A 12,995-nucleotide genomic window follows, 5' to 3' on the forward strand; every position below is an offset into this window, starting at 1 on the left:
TTCCCCAAAAATGATAGAGCACGGGTTGAAATGGTACAATAAGGGAAAGCAATGGACAAACTGAGTTTAGTAATACAGCATAAGTGTAAACATAATACACACTTTCATCTAGTAGTACAAATAATCAATAATTGCTCTCCGAAAACTTCCACCTTTACACGGCGACTTACACTCCTTCGAATTTTAAAGGCTGAATTTTTGCATAAAACACACCCTTAGGATTTGAACATAAGTATTTCAGTGACAGATATTTGTTTTAAGACTGAACAAGAGGAATTAATATTACACCATGCTTAGGATCCTTACTTGTTTTAAATTTTGTTTCTCCAACCGGAATGAAGACCCATTATAGAAGAACTGGAAATGAAATAATAGAAAACTTGAACTACTCGTTAAGTAAATTATTCTGTCCAGTAGAAATGAGTAATTAGATGAGACAAATGCGACCAAAATTATGGGCGTATTAACGGATACGATTATTGTAATATACAGAGTTCAAATTTATCAGCCAATAAATGATGTTATTTAAGACAGACAAAAAGTATCAGATTTTTTAAATACAGTAACCCCTCTTACGAATAAGGGATACAAAAGTAGTAACGGAGTATCTGAAACAAATAGAAAAGAATGAAAATATGATTAGGATGGGATATTGGAACCCCAGAAAATAGTTAATTTAGTAATGAAATAGTCCTTAAAAGGTGCTTCAGCAATGTGTAAAACATAGAAAACTCATTCGACCTATGAATTCACATGTATAAATAATCACAGAGGAAAAACAATACGATCAATCGAAAGAAGCACCGATTCATCATCTGTTTTTAACCAAGATATTGCGTGCACATCCGGTGATCAGTCGTTTCTAATCCTATCATTTTTTAAATATAAAACGTGTATGTGAAAAACCTTGAAAAAATGCTTAGAAGAACTTTTTTCAACCATTAAATTACTTTTTGTTAATCAAACAAAGTTTATCTTTGTACAGAAAGTTGCAGGAACAAAAAACTATACCTTAGCTTGCTGCATGGACCTTAATTTGATCTATGACCTTGATTTCCCGCGGACCTAACATGTCCTAGTTTTCAATAGAAAATAGGATGCATTCAATAGAATGCAAAATTCAGAACCGATGGAAGGAATGTCTCGTTATCCTCTCTCTTTCTCGTGTTTTTCTGATAGGTAGAAGCGTGTTTGTTTTAAGAGGCGATGAATTAGTCAAAATTATTATTATTCAAGGAGGAACTGAAATATGCATGGAGGTTCTCAATTATTTCGAACCTCCACAATTCGATTTTAGGAGCTCCTCAAATATTTCTGAATCTCCACAACTCGATTTCAAGACCTCAACGATACGATTTCAGGAGCTCCTCATATATTTCTGGACTTTCACTCTTCGAGTACAGAACCTCCATGAATTCGATTTCATAATCTTCTTTAATATTTCTGCACGGACCCCTAAAATACAATGTAATAAGTTATTAATGGAGGTCATAAATACAATTGTGGAGGCCAAGGCATTGAGGAGCTGCTGAAATCGAATTTTAGTGGTCCAGAAATAACTGAAGACCATGAATATTATAGGACCTCCTTAAATGATAATAATTTTGACTAATTCCGCGCCTAACATATTTGAACAAAAAGCATTAACATTCAAAATTGCAGGTAGGTTCGCCAACCATAATCGATAAATATTCCATTTTTAATTTGAAAGTCTATATTGTTTAATATAGTTTACTAGTAATTAAATCTTATTTAAAAATGTATGGTTTTATCACCATATGTGGTGAGACAAATTTTCATACATTAATTAATCACCTTAAATGATTACCATACTTATTTTATGTAAGGTCACAACCAGATCAAGAACATTCTTTGTTACCAATTTTCCATTATAAGAATTCGAAATATGTTTGTGCGCATAATGTTTTAAACGAATTAAAGAAAGATGCAGTTACATTATATAGAATCACAACATATATCATTTATAGCCATTTACAACATAATAAACTAAGAAGTTTATCGTTGGTATTTACCTTTTGACATGTAAGATACATGCGCAAAAAAACATTTTTGTTTGTGTACACAGCGAGTCCTTGGATCTTTGTTGTTGTATTCAATAGTTTTTACATACCAGATATAACCAGCTTTTCACTGTTGAACTGAAGATAATTCACCCGAATCTCTCGGTCTTTTATGAATATTCATAGATGCATTGCTGACTGTGCTTGTCCAAATACTGTCACAGCATACAACAGCGATGGCTGGAAAGGTAGTGGCTATTCCCGTGGATGGTAGCGATAATTCAGACTTCGCTTTAGACTGTAAGTATACTTTTTTTCTGCTGATGAATTTTGATATTTATACTTGTTCAGATGACAGGTGCGCTATAAATATAACGAATATTTTGCAATGAACCGTTGAAGGGTCGTTATAAAATATGCCGTACTCAGAGCCGATAGAAATTGCAATTCTATAACCAAACGGAAAGAAGAAAATATATTTTGAATTGTAAAACAAGTTAAAACACGTCGTACACAAATTGAGCTGATGCATTGGACAGCTGTTGGAATCCCCACAAAATCCTACAAGAGGAATCGGTATGTACTGATGGTTTTATTGAAGAGAGTGTGTATATATATACGAGTATGACTATGAATTATAAGTAGAAAACTAAGCAGGACACGAATACACATGTAAACATTATCGACGTCGGTGTCTCTTTACAGTAACAATAGTACAGTACTATTAAATCTACTTTCTTTTGTTGAATTCAACGACAGAACTTAATTCAGAGGGTCAACAGTAGTGACGTAGTAAGAATTAACCAATACAAAAATATCAAACTGGTAGAAACAAACGACTTAGTTGATATAATAATGTCCGAAACCCATCACAAAACTAAACATGAACTGATTTCTTTTTTGACAAATACGTTTGGTATACCATGAATTCGAGATTTTATTGATTACGAACGAAAAATCTACGTATTGTGTTTATCAGGCATTTGTGTTTTTTCCCACATTACTGTTTCAAATTATTAATTAATCAACTATATCGACAATGCACGCAGCTAGCTCAAGCTATAAAAATAGTATTTAGATTTAGAATTTGCGACTTAAGCAACGTTTTAAACATTGCTTTTCAGTCTATGAGAAAAATGTCCGGGCGTCTACTGACAAGGTGATTTTGATACACATTCCACAGCTTTATTCCTTGACAGATGCAAGTAAGTCACCTTTGATAGCTATAAAAGCAAGATTATTTGACAAAGAGGTGACAAACCTTCTAATAAAAATTCTTGCGAAACGCAAAACAAGGGTTATATTTAAAGCTCTGAAATCAAAAGATGTATACTCTTTGTGTATCAAATCGAAGTAAATTTACAACACATACATTTAAATTATATATTCTCTTCTTATATCATCTCACCTACATTTGGGAGATATTTAAAAACCCCTTCTTAAGAAAAGACATGTGATAACTTTATGTTGTGATAGTTATTCATCTATAAAATACTGTTTAAATAAAAGGTCACCATTGTGGCACTGCAGACATGAAATTTATGCGAATATCAAATGCTCATAAAACGAAAGAATATATAGATGCTGATACATTTATCAGTAACGATATAAATCGCAAATGATAAATTCTTTTCTACTAATGTGAAATTTTGACTTAAAAAAATTAAGTAAAACAATCAGAACATGATTTGAGGCTAAGGTGTCTGGATGCGATCTTTTTCAGAGGATCAACACTTGGTTCGAAAAAAAAGAATGCATAGTATAATAGACACATGATGGTAGCACTGACATACATGTACATGCATATTACCCACCTAAATCTGTTTTACAATGATCCAAACAAATAGATAGTGTGACACCATGTGACACGTAGTGCTTAGTGCGGCAACTTGGAAAATCCGTTGCCTCACCAATCATAGATTGTCACTTTATAAACTGAAAAACACAAACAACCAAACAAAAAAGAACATTATATTGAGTATTTGCGTAGACAATTTTATAACACACGAGCATTAGAGTTCATATAAACAGGCCAATATTATATGTATTATTATAATTCTGTGATATTTCTATTATCGGTTTGGAATCTGAAATTTCTTTGAAAACAAAATCTGATTGAAGGTTGTGTTAGATCATGGATAGTTGTGGTGTACTCTTACTATTACTTTGATTGCGAATTCTACATCTGTTTTACAAGACAAATCTTAATTGAAATGAAAAAAATATGGAAAACTTGTCCCGCACTTTGTCACCCTGAAACCTCAAGATTAAATCTCGTCATTTCCAAAAGCATTGTTTTATCGATTGAAGGTCCGGGTGTTATCAACGACTTAGTAAAGAAAATGATGGACTCAGCTAACAAAGTTAAAAAACAATACGAAGATAAACTGAAAGAACGTGGGGTGAGTTAAACCTATATTACCATCATGCTTCCTCTTGTAGTTGTCTTCAATAAAGGCTCGTGGCCCCAAATTGACAAGGCCCATACTCTATACAATTAGCACTATTTAGGCTTCATTTTAATGGAATAATAATGGACCTGGTTGATGTCAAGTTTGTTGACTTAAGCTTTGTTATGTATTTAGTATGATAAAGGCCTTTTTACTTTCTTTTTTTAACCGTTTACACTTCGGAAAGCGCCTTGCAAACTCTCCGTCTTTTTTGTTAAAGAGGACGGAGATCTTCTTGTTTGTTGGTCACAGAAGTTGACATGTACCGCATTGTGTTTTTTACACCTTAAGTCTGTCATAGCTTCTGAATGAACGTATTTTTCATTGGTCCAGTGGTAACTCTTCCCAAGGACATCAAAATTGACAGCAGCTGCTTCTTTTCAAACTTTTTCATATTTGAGATAAGATGATAAATGGTTTGCTTGTAAAGAGTAAGAAAAGTGTGTTTAAGCGGGTAACACGTTTTCCTTTGGCTTGTTGGAATATAATTGTTATGGATCTGTTAAACCATCCAGCTTACAAGTTTCAATTTAACCTTTGACTCTTTTTTTTTAGATAGAAGGAGAGGTAAAAGTTGGTTTAGGAGAAGCAGGAGAACAAATATGTGCCTTTGCTGCCAAATTCGACGCAACCATTATAGTAATGGGGTCACGTGGTCTTGGTAAAATACGACGGACATTTTTGGGCAGTGTCAGTGATTACGTTTTGCATCATGCTCATGTACCCGTTTTGATCTGTCGACCACCCCATACCAAATAACAGAGACAAAGGCCAAGTCCACTTTGTAATTTATAACCTTGCAATATAAATGTTTACTAAAGTTTGAAGTATGAACTAACAAAATTTATGTATTGTCGTAACCATGGTATACTTTTCACCATTTTGTTCATAACTTGTCTCATATTATAGGTAGTATATATATATGAAGTATTTGTCTTGTATATTTTGTATGTTACAGGTTTTACTCAACAAATCCTATACCAAACAGGTTCTTTCTTGTTTTCTGCTTTTTAAAGCCTTTCGATTTGTCTTGGTAATGTAGAACTGTCATATGCATTAACTGATGGAGGATATCTGTCTTCCGAAATATCACATATGATTTTTGTCATCTTCTGGTGATGTTGAACATATCAAGACGTTTATTTAAGTTTATGTTATGTCCTGAATTACTCTCTCACTGGTAACAATTTTTCGTCTTTTTTTAAATGAAAAATATTAATTTTGTAATTTAATTACCGGTATCAACTTAAAGGTAAAAGGTAAATTTATATCTAATTCCGACCAACAGCTACATTTAGAAAATGGTCAATTACAATGTATGCAAGTTCATTTTATGCATAGGCTTGGGTATTTTTCTTTTTTTTTCTCTCTGTTTTAAAATCGGCATGTAATACGTTGTAATTGAAAATCTCGACTAACTGAAGTCAGGCTTATATTATAACCCTTACCATCAATTAGCCATTTCCATCAGAACCCTAAACATTCCTTGCGGACAGACTGGTCTGTCTCGGATCAGTGTCACTGATAATTCTGTATTCTTAGAGAATATGTGATCCAGTTTAGTCTAAGGAAAAATTTTCAATTTGATGCCAAATGCCGAACAATTTAAAGAAAATGTTCACACGACCTACTAAAATCATTGATAAAATAAAAAATGTAGAGCTGTGCTGTGCAAATAAACAAAAATAACCGGAAAATAAAGCAAAAACAGGAACATAAAAAAAGAAAACAAAAACAAGCAAAAAAAAAACCAAAAAACAAACAAACAAACAAACAAAATTATCTGTCAAAACTCTTTTTTTTTCAATGAACTGTTAATTGATGACTCAATAGTTTAAACTTTTGAAAGAGCAATCAAGGGAACCAAGATTCTGGCGGAACATAAAAGAATGTTATCCATGGACAAAGACCAGACATGGAAAACATGCACACACAAAAAAGAACAAGAACATAAAATAACCAAAATAATATATACAAAGTAGCAAAAGTAACTGAACAACTCGGACTCCCTTACAAACTGGGAGTGTGGACCAGGTGCACCGGTAGGGTAAGCGTCCTCTGCTGAGACGATACGCTTGGTGTTTAAGTCTATTTGGAGGTAGCACGTGATAATAGGAAAGATATTGGCAATGATCAACATTATATAGCTGGTCTGATATTATATAAGACCTAAAACCATAGACATTGTTGAAAATTACAGAGGTGTATTATCCTCAGTTCTGAAACGCTTCAAACATTTGCAATTATGATAAAGCAGGTGCAAGAAATTTTTCTACGATACTTCAAAGGTATATGGAAAAAGTATGATGGAGAATATAGACGCTGGAAGGGGATGAAAAGAATGAGGACTCCATGCTTTTTATGGTCAATTTTGGCAAACAAATAAACGTTATTATCAATTTTTTTATAAACAAAAATGATCTCCAATCACTACCCCATCCCTGAATCCACCAACACATTTACAAAGACTGATACTAGCAAGTACTGTGACATGTTCTGCATATCAATATGTTGCGCTACGATGAAACGAGATCAATAATATACTTCGATTTTCATATCAACTGTCAATACAACTGTGTGATAAATAAATTAGCGACCTCTATGTGTTAAAGGATTCTTTGTAAACGAGGCGTATATCCAGTCCCGGTGAAGGTCGATTCCACAATCCCCAGGTGAATATGGCTGATGGAAGTAGAATCGTAGCAGTGGCTGTGGATGGAAGCGTTCACAGTGACAATGCTTTTAACTGTAAGTATGCTTTTATCAAATAATCAATAGTTATGAAGTAACGAGAATATGAGTAGTTTCTTAATTGCGGAATATTTTACCAATTAAACTGCTAAAGATCGTTTCCAGTAAGCTTGATTGTTTGCAAAATAACGTATTTTCGATATTAGAAAATTGATTAATTTTGATACACATTCTGTCCATGAACATTCTGTTAATAAAATAAACAAGAGTGATGTACTCGGACATGTTTATGAATTAAGAAACATTTAAATTTCATTTTGTTTGTCATATTAGAATTTTAAAGTATTATATAGTAGTGTGGGCTAGTTTCTCGAGTACTCTATAATGTGTAGTGTGTGTAAACCAATAATCTTTAAAACTGTGTTATTTTTCACGGCCACGTGGTTTTCATATTTTGATATTACTCAAATGCGCCAGTGCATGGAAACAACTCGGTAAACGAGTGTATACTTTAAAACAAACTACATCTATTTTCAGATTATGTCAGTGGAGTTCGAATGTCCAACGATCACCTTGTACTTATCCATGTACCTGAAGATTACAACTTTACCGACGCAAGTACGGGTCGGATATTTTTTTGATAGCACATTTTCTAACTCTGGTTTCTTTCTAATCATAACCACGATGTATTTAATGCCTTCTGCTACGATGGTACAGTCCCATGACGTATATACAGAACAAACTAAATAGCTTTGATGGTCGAAACGGATCGTTGTGGTATGCAACTGCATAATTATCCCGAGATTTTGGAAAGGGATGTGGGTTGCAGCCTACTTCTATTAATTGCCCATTTTGCCCCCCCCCCACACACAAAAAAAAAAAATTAAAAAAATGCACGGAATTAAAAAAAAATAAAATAAAAAGGGGATGGAGGGTATTCAAATACCCGAAACCGCTTCCTGTCTTCACCACTTGATACTTTTTGTATGTAACAAACTTTTTAGGTTAACTTTTAAAACTGTTAAGTAGTACTCCACATAAGAATCATGGAAAGTGTTATTCATGGTGGGAAAGCTGAAATATTTCTATTTTTTGATATTTAGTAGTTTAAAATGTCATAGTAAACAAAAAGTAACGTGGCTTTTCATATAGCCCTTGTTCATAGGAGAAAAAGATTATAAAGAATGCACTGTAGAATTCAAAACTAAGGGAGATAACTCTGCAAATGACACTAAAATACAATAAAATCTGTTGGATTTTCAATGTTGATTATCTCTTGAAAGCAAATAGATTGGAATGAATAATCATACATTTCATCATATGGACCTATAAAGCAACTTAAAAACAAAAAAATAAAATATGCAGCCTTTTTTGGGGTGTAGCACATATCACACAATTTGCATGATTCTTACAAAGTCTGCTACTTAAAATTGTACTACAGGCAGTAAAAATCATCTCTGCAACATCTTTGGCTTGAAAACATCTTTTTTTTTAATTAATTAGAAAATAATAAGTTTTAAGTGTAAAACATGTCTATATGGTTTAAACTATAACATTTTTATTGACTGATTGATTGATTGATTGATTAACTAACTGACTTCTTATTGACAGGTCCAGGAGTTATTGAATCCTTGCTGCGTAAAATTACAGTGAAGGCAAAGGAGCTGGAAAAACAGTATACTGAAAAACTGAAAGGCCTAGATGTAAGTTCTCGCTGTTTTTTTCGGAAAACAGAGACCATGCAACGACCTGCTGTCTCTTTATCTGCTGTCGGTCCCTCGATAATACTGTATACAATATAAGTATACAATATAAGATGATAGCACGATATGCCAATATGCCATATGTGGTCTTACAGGTCTGAACGAAAAGAATGTTTTTTTTTCTTTTTTAATTTTTATTTCAGATTAGCTATAAGTTCGAAATTGGATTTGGTAGTCCCGGTGAACAGATTGTCCGCATTGCAGAAAAGTCTAAAGCTTCTATGATTTTGGTTGGCTCACGTGGGCATGGATGGTTGCGGAGGACTGTCTTAGGCAGTGTCAGTAGTTATGTACTCCACCATACATCGATTCCCGTCCTTGTCTGTAAACATTTTGAGCAGCTAGAACCGGAAGCCAAGAAGTGAGCAGAAGTGGCGATTTACATTCATTCAAATACAGTGGAATTGTTTGTTGTACAGAGGAGTATAGTCTCAGTCTCAGATTAAAAAAAAAGTCCTGATCCAAATATATTTTATTTACCAATTATCAGACCTCATTTTCACTTTTTTTTTATTAATAAGCAAATATGTTTGTAGGTTCTTCGTTGCAATTCGTTGTATTCACTGAGAAGTGAAAGGAGTAAGCGCCAGTTTCCGAATAACACTTATGCATTCATTTGTATTTTAGTATATGATATTAACAGTGAGATCTCAGGGACATCCACAGTACAATTTTTTAAAACTGATTTTTTTGTATGTTAATGTACTGCTATTGTAAACATAAACTAAGTTACTATATATCTTACTGTTATATGTTCTTTAGCTCATCAACAATTTTAATTGAAAATCTTCACAAATATCATTAAATGTCAATTTTTTTTTTTTAAATTTTTGATCCAGCATCATCAGTAAGGTTTAGTCAATCTTGTCTGCGATCAATGATTTAAAAGCATGTCATTGACTTTTTATCTCATCAAAGTGTTCTGCATGATCAGATCTATCTGTGATTAAATTTTCGTTTTAATCTGTGAAGCCATGTTCGAGTTGTTGCCCTTTTTTGACGTTTTTTTTCTTCTCACCTGAAACTGCTCGACCAATCTGAACTAAACTTGGTATAAATGACCCTTAGGGTGTGCTGCACAGATCTAATGTGAATTTAGCCAAAGTCTGTCCTCGTTAAAAATATTGAGCATGATGAGATCTATCTGTGGGCAATTTGTTGTTTTATTTTGTGAAGCTGTGTTGCAGTTTTTGCCCTTTTTCTACATTTTCCTTATTATTAATCCAATTTCTTTCAAAATAAACCATAGGGATCAGACAGAAGTTTTTCGCATATACCTCCAAAACCGTTAAGTTTAGCCAAATTGCCGAAATGATCTTCATTACAAAGCCTACAAAAGTCTGGGTCAAAGTTGTCAAAATTGTCAGACCACTCTTTGTTAGAGTCATTGCCCTTGAAAGGCAGAAATTTAACCAGGTGAGCGATTCAGGGTACTGTGATCCTCTTGTCCCAAATATTTTATGCAATTTGATCAATTGTATTCCTATATCCTATAGCTACTTTAAGGTTGACTTACATTAAAAGAACAAAAGTTTACTATTTACTGCGGTCTGCTATATGAAAATAGGATTTTGTCTGTCAGGTTGTACTTTTTATAGAGCCTTTAAGAGGTAAAGATATGTTGATGCAAAACAGCAGAATTTACAGAAACTATTATTACTTATAGGTTATGTCGATAAAATATATCTGGACTGGGAAAATCCTGATGTCGATAAAATATATCTGGACTGGGAAAATCAAATCCTGATGTCGATAAAATATATCTGGACTGGGAAAATCAAATCCTGATGTCATCAAGGTCACTACTAGACAAGATATTATTAAATAAGAAATATCGATTTCGGCCGAAACGTCACCAACACAATAACATGACACTGATTAATTCACTACATGATAACCATTTATATATACAGGGTATCCTTACTAGATTTAACAGTAATGAAGTGATAACAATTTTAGAACTTTTGGGAAAAACAAACGAGGCCCAGTAAATCAAAACCAAGTAATCTTCGATCCCTATATATATATCCATTCAGATTTGGTGGTGTCTTTGATGCTCGTCGGTTTAACACTGTCTTTTTACATTTTTTGTTTTTATCTGCGTCACCAAAGATAAAAACAGGTCTAGTAATCGCTCGAATTGGTGCGTCCGTCCGTCTGTCACGCTTATGGGTACGGTACCTACTTTGTGTAATTTGTAACTAAAAAGTATAAATTAAATATTATTCAAACTTTGCACTGTGTTTATATACATATTGGAGGTGTAAACCCCTTTTATGAAGACATTTTATTATTTTCCCTGATATTTTCGGCGTCTTGAACTTAGCCGTATTTAGTCACTTTATAGTGACGATATCTTCCTTGTGAAATCTGTAAAACAAAGTACGCACATATTGCATCAATTTGTATCGATTGTTTATATTTTCACTCTTCGAATTAAATATAGATGAATAGATGGAAAGAACGAAGGCGACTTCAAAAGAATATAACTTATGGATTGATTTCATAGCTATGTTAAAGATAAGAAACAACAGGTAGTTATACAGACTTGGTCAGATCTTTGCAATACGTCGGATGGAGTACCGCAAGGCTCAGTATTTTGACCCCTTTATTTATAAACAATATAAATGACATAGCAGATAGTCTATTTTCCCTTTGTGGAAGTTTTGCTGATGGTACATCTTTCGGCTACTCGAGCAACAATATAACAGAAGTAAAAATGTTATTGATCGCGATCTTTTATCGTTGGACAAATGGTCAAAAACGTGGTTAATGCACTTTAACCCAAATAAAACAAAATTTATGATGTTTTCAAAAGTCGATATTCCAAATATAAATTTCAGTCTGAACGGAAAAGACATTCCGCTTAACAAAACTCATAAACATTTAAGAGTTACTTTTAATGACGACGCAATGTGGAACGATCACATAGAAAATCCAGTTACCTAGATTAGAAAGCATATTCTTCGAAATTAAAAAAAATTAAACTTTCTTGGAATCACTTAAAAAACTATTCAAAGTGTATATCCGCTCTTTATTTGGATATGCTTCGGAAATCTCTGTGATAGTAAACACCCAAAAGCTGGTAACTTTACACCTCGAAGCTGCTAGAATAATAACTGGCTAACCGATATTCAACAAATCGGAGCAAGTATATAGCGAAATTGGATGGGGCAAAAACTAGAAGATCGACAAAAACGTAAGAAATTTATTTCATAAAAAATATGATAAAATGGCTCCGGATTATTTACACGACGATTCAATCTACTACAGTATATCCGCTTCGGAATGGTGAAGATATAATTGTTCCTTTTTTTTGTCGGTTGTCGATGATTCGTGATTTTTTTCATCAACAATAATCGAGTGGAATAGATTAGACAGAACATTGAGAGAGATTCAGGCACAAAAAAATTATTGTGTTTACTGACCGCAAATGATAAATTAACTGTTCCCTAAACATTGTTGTTACAGCCCAAAAAATTTAAATATATTGATAACTCAACTTCGTAATTCTTCATCCTTTGTAAAATTTGATTTTTATAGAGTCAATATTATACAAAGTCCGTCGTGTCATTATGGTCATACATACGAGACTGCTCAGCATTACTTTTTTGTATGCCCTTTTTATAACAATTCAAGAACCAAACTAATGAGCGACCTACAGTGGGTTCTTGAATTTTGCAATATAGATCTACATCTACTTGTTGGTCTTGCAGAAAATCTATCAGAAAAACAATATCAGGTTGTGCTGGACCGTGTATATTCCTTCGTTAAATGCACTAAAAGATTCCTTATTGCTTGAGCTAAGTTAGTGCATATTACATCACATCACATCTCACCACATTACCTTATGTCATATTTTTATTGTCTCGTTTTAACTTTGTAAAACATAACACTATTGAATTTGAGTAGTGTCAAAAGGTCGATTCTACCCCACATGCAGAAATGCTGCATAAAACCCCCAACCCCGACGGCCAAATGCAAACAGACAGCATCCCTATTGAGCATAGGGTAAATACAAGAATTATGGCTTTCGTACAGAGCACAAGTCAGGTCGCTCCAGCTGAGGA

General features: G+C 33.4%; 2 protein-coding genes across 2 annotated transcripts; both read left to right on the top strand.

The window, feature by feature from the left end:
• The first annotated feature begins 19 nt into the window (after positions 1-19).
• On the top strand, positions 20-5,401 carry LOC148629782 (uncharacterized). The gene is made up of 4 exons (XM_088557105.1): positions 20-2,321; positions 3,146-3,226; positions 4,332-4,423; positions 5,027-5,401. The coding sequence occupies exons 1-4, from the start codon at positions 2,258-2,260 to the stop codon at positions 5,228-5,230; spliced, it is 441 nt and encodes a 146-aa protein (XP_088413231.1). The 5' UTR covers positions 20-2,257; the 3' UTR covers positions 5,231-5,401.
• Positions 5,402-5,599: 198 nt separating this feature from the next.
• On the top strand, positions 5,600-11,159 carry LOC148629783 (uncharacterized). The gene is made up of 4 exons (XM_088557091.1): positions 5,600-7,219; positions 7,700-7,780; positions 8,774-8,865; positions 9,069-11,159. Exons 1-4 carry the CDS (start codon positions 7,150-7,152, stop codon positions 9,288-9,290), a joined length of 465 nt encoding a protein of 154 aa, XP_088413217.1. The 5' UTR covers positions 5,600-7,149; the 3' UTR covers positions 9,291-11,159.
• Positions 11,160-12,995: the final 1,836 nt, after the last annotated feature.

This window comes from Perna viridis, chromosome 1, assembly GCF_037379345.1.
Source record: "Perna viridis isolate PV_CMFRI_1.1 ecotype Kerala chromosome 1, ASM3737934v1, whole genome shotgun sequence".
Lineage (NCBI taxonomy): Eukaryota > Metazoa > Mollusca > Bivalvia > Mytilida > Mytilidae > Perna > Perna viridis.